The sequence below is a fragment of the Sinocyclocheilus rhinocerous genome, unplaced genomic scaffold (assembly GCF_001515625.1).
Source record: "Sinocyclocheilus rhinocerous isolate Xijiao unplaced genomic scaffold, SAMN03320098_v1.1 scaffold576, whole genome shotgun sequence".
Classification (NCBI taxonomy): Eukaryota; Metazoa; Chordata; class Actinopteri; order Cypriniformes; family Cyprinidae; genus Sinocyclocheilus; species Sinocyclocheilus rhinocerous.
Window position 1 is genome coordinate 2,753,787 of NW_015662167.1, and position 4,370 is coordinate 2,758,156.

The 4,370-nt window shown below is 38.0% G+C and overlaps 1 protein-coding gene across 1 annotated transcript in view; it reads left to right on the forward strand.

The window, feature by feature from the left end:
• Positions 1-4,370, forward strand: part of LOC107727849 (fibulin-2-like) — an 82,238-nt gene that overhangs the window by 57,749 nt on the left and 20,119 nt on the right. Inside the window, 1 exon segment of the mRNA XM_016537867.1 lies at positions 880-1,003. Coding sequence (XP_016393353.1) covers positions 880-1,003 — 124 coding nt within the window.

A 4,370-nucleotide genomic window follows, 5' to 3' on the forward strand; every position in this document is an offset into this window, starting at 1 on the left:
TATTATATTATATTATATTATATTATATTATCCCCAATTGATGTCCCTGGTCTCTATTCTCAAAAAGCAGATTGACCATTCTGCTGAATATCTCTTTTGTGTTTTGCAAAAGAAAGAAACGCATTCAGATTTGGAAGACACAAAGATGAAGATAACAGAATTTTTGGGTGAACAGTTCCTTTAAACTGTGGTTAATATTCTATCCAACACCTTTCTAAAGCCAAATGCTACAAACTCAATTCAGAGCCTTAATTTCTCTAATTGGCACATTGTGTTGCGAGGAGCTAACCTCAGGTTCAGCACAGCGCTGCTCAGTGTCCTCCATCACTCTCTGAAAGATCACGAAATTGATGAAACTCCCTCAGGCTTTCAAGATAGGAAAGTCAATGAGAGGTGAAGAAGAGTCTGTACATGCTCCCGGAGGTTAGTGCTAGCCTGCACCAAACGAATTAGTCTGCGGATTGGAGCCGGCGAGCTGTAACGAGGACTTTGCTTTTGTAAAATGAGATGCATAATTAATTACTTCTGGAGGGGCCAAAATTGACTCCTACCAGAATGAAGCCTGGCGGTTAGTCACCGCAGACATCAGTCGCCCCTGACAACCCTGCTAGCATTGACTGGGACCGGATAAAATTTAACATGCGCTGCCATTTAGATATTTATTTATGTAATAAAGCCTCACAAAAGTCTAATAGTTTAATTTTGATTCACTATTGAATTTCCATTTACTCTTTTTTTTATGTAAGAAGTGAGAACTAAAAAGAATACTTAGGAAAGGAATAATGAAATGAAAGTTTTAAGCAGTCTCAGATGTCTCAGTTTTCGATCGAATGGTTATATAATCATCTATTAAGCTGTTGTCTTCCCTTTTGTTCTCAGATATTGACGAATGTGCCATTGGATCGCACAATTGCTCTGCTTCCCAGATCTGCTTCAACATCCAAGGAGGCTTCCGTTGCTTGTCATTTGCATGTCCAGACAACTACAGGAGAGTGTCAGACATGTAAGTATGGCCTGCTGATTTTCTTCCCAATCACATTTATCATGCAGAACACATGTGGGCTCCAACAGTGAACCTACTAGCGTTGCTGGACCTTGTCCAACCTTACCACACTAATCAGAAGTTTTATAACACTTAAAATGAAAGTTCACCCCAAAAAAAAGCAAATTCTGTTATCATTTAAGACCCTTTCAATCCAAGAACAACTAGATGAGTAAAGTTCACAAAAAAGCATGTTGCTAGCATGATTAGCATGTTTCTAGCATGTTTCTAGCATGATTAGCATGTTAACATGTTTTTAGCATGATTAACATGTTAATATTTTTAGCATGATAATCATGTTGTTAGCATGTTGATAACCTGATTAGCATGTTGTTAACATGTTACTAGCATGTTTTAGCATGGTTAGTATGTTGTTAGCATATTTCTAGAATAATTAGCATGTTGCTAGCATGTTTTAACACGATTAGCATGGTGCTAGCATGTTTTTAGCATGATTTAGCATGATTAGCATAAAATCAATCCATATTAATCTAGTGGTTTAATCCCAGTCTTGTGAAGAAAAATGATAGCTTTATGAACAGATTTAATTTAGGCTTTTATGCACATATACATAGAGCATGTCACTTATGGTTAACACAGAAGTTTGTGTGTGTGTTACACATTAGAACAAAACTCATTGGTTCACGCACATGTTTACCATATGTGATGTGCTCTATATGTGTTGATTATTTTTTAGATGTTAATAAGAGCCTAAATTAAATTTGTTCATCAGTTATATACAGTGACCGTATCTCTTCATAAGACTTGGATTAAACCATTCGATTTATATGGATTTTTTAAGACACCTTTATTACCTTTCTGGAGCTTCCAAGTTTTGGTTACCTTGACTTCCAATGGGAGGGCAGAAACCTCTCCGATTTCATTAAAGTATCTGATTAAACAAAGTCTGGAACAACATAAGGATGAGTTACTGATAACAAAATTGTTATGTTTGGATGAACTGCCCCTTAATGCAAGAAATAAATTATCTTTCAGATTTGATCAAGAAATAAACTTTGATTGCAAAATTATGAAACTGGAAACCATACAGATGCACATGCACACCTTCTGTACTGGCTCTGTACATCTGCACTGAGCATAAATACATTCACTACAGCATCCTTGTGCCATCTGTATTGACGCTGGCTCCTTACAGAGCATGGTTTCTGCTAAGAAAAGGGAATGGAGGCAGATTGCTTTGATTAGGCAGTAGTTCAAACACACACGTCTGGCCAGTGTCAGCATGGACTCTGATTGGTGGGAACTCCCACTGCTCACCATCAACCCTCCTGAGATTCGCAGCTATATCAGAGATTTAACAGCACCTAGCAGTCAGTAGGTCCAAAAACACCTACGTTGACTATGATGTGGTCGTTTTAGGAGACAGTATCACCGTATTACTCCAATTTGACCTATGCTCTGTATGTCGTGCTGTACAACATATTTAGTTAATCTGTGGAACAAGACAATCAAGTGAGGGTGTTTCAGGTTGGTTGTCCTTATTGATCTAAATCAAAAGAGCCTCCCCCTAAGTGTCTATATGGCTCTTTCAATGTAAGTTGCTTGTTTTATCACAAATCTGATCATTTAGAAAAGTAACAACACACCTCAACCTTCAATCTGTACAATTTGAGGTATCATTCAGCACAAATGTTGTGGGATCAGTTACAGGCTGAAGTTTTATTTATCAAATTAGGGTTTTTTTCAGTGCTGAAATTAAAAATGCACAAAAATGAAAATTCTGTCATATTTACTTACCCTGTCATTCCAATGACTTTATTTCTTCTGTTTTATGATGTTGATGTTTTCTTGATGTTTAATATTGTGTTATTATTGTTTTATGCTCTATATTTTTTGTTTTGCTTTGTAGCAGTTACCCAAATGTGTTATACTGACTTTTTTTCTGTGGAACAGAGAAGCTATTTTGAAGAATATTTCATTTTGTTAAATTTTTTTGCATAAAAGTCAATGAAGTTTACAAATTAAGGTCAGTGCTACATTGGACCCCACTGACTTTGATTTTATGGAAAGAACAACATTTTTCAAATTATCATCTTTTATGTTCCACAGCAGAAAGTAAGTCAAACAATTTTGCAATTATGTGATATTTTGGGTTGAACTAGCACTTTAAGAGAGTCTGTTAATGTCTTAAGTTACGTTTTAGATGTTTGACTTTAAAAGGATTCATTCACTTCCAGAAAAAAAATTCCTGATAATTTACTCACCCCCCTCGACCTCACGCATTACGTTGTCACGTTGGAAAGGTCATGCGTGACGTATGCCCAGTGTTTACAAAGCTAACGTGCAAAGAAAGTCAAATGCCCTTTACAAAAAAAAGTAAAACAACTATACTGGACGATTTAGAAGTTGGAGGCGAAAATGAGATGGAGTTTTACGCCCCACCCTACCTTTCTGAACCAGAGTACACAGGCAAAGAAGTAACCGCGTGTGACCTTTACAGCGTGATTACTTAATGTGCTTAATATCACAGACGCGCATCGCAGAGCAAGTGCAAGACGAGCATTTGTGGTTAAAAAGTATATAAATTTGTATTTTTCTTAGAAAATGACCGATTGTTTCGCTAGATAATACCCTTATTCCTTGGCTGGGATCAGTAGAGCCCTTTGAAACAGCATTGAACCTGCAATTTAGACCTTGAATGTTTTCCTCAAAAATCTTAATTTCTTTTCGACTAATGAAGGAAAGACATGAACATCTTGGATGACATGGGGGTGAGTAAATCAACACGGAATTTTTATGCTGGAAGTGAACTAATCCTTTAAAACATGACTTCGGCCAGGGTCTTTGCAGAACAAACTCTTAGGCTGATGATACATGGGGCAACTTTTTTAGCAATGTTGCCGGGCAACTTTGGGAAATGTTACCGTCAACGGGCAACCAGGTGAGACACAGGGTCCACGACCAATCTAAAATATCCAGATAGAAATGTGTTACCCATTCTCAATGGGAAAGTGCCCAAAGCAACATTGCTCAAAAAAGTTGCCCAGCAAAATTGCTCCAAAAGTTGCCGTGTATCATCAGTCTTAAGACCTGTGCACACCAAGACGATTATCACCTCGTGACTAAACAAAGGGCGCCAATGTGATTGTGCACACCGGCGTGCAAAACGGCAGGCGTAAAAGCGCCATTTTGAATAAAACGCCTCGGGCTCGTTTTTTTGGTTTGACGCGCCGCGTTAAAAACTGGCCGACCAATGAGATTGGCGCTTTTGTTCACGTGCCTGGAGCTGCTGAAGTTACAGTAAAACACGACTTGGTGGCGCTCAAGCACAAAACGATCTTGCCGAGCACACATTGATACCTAACGA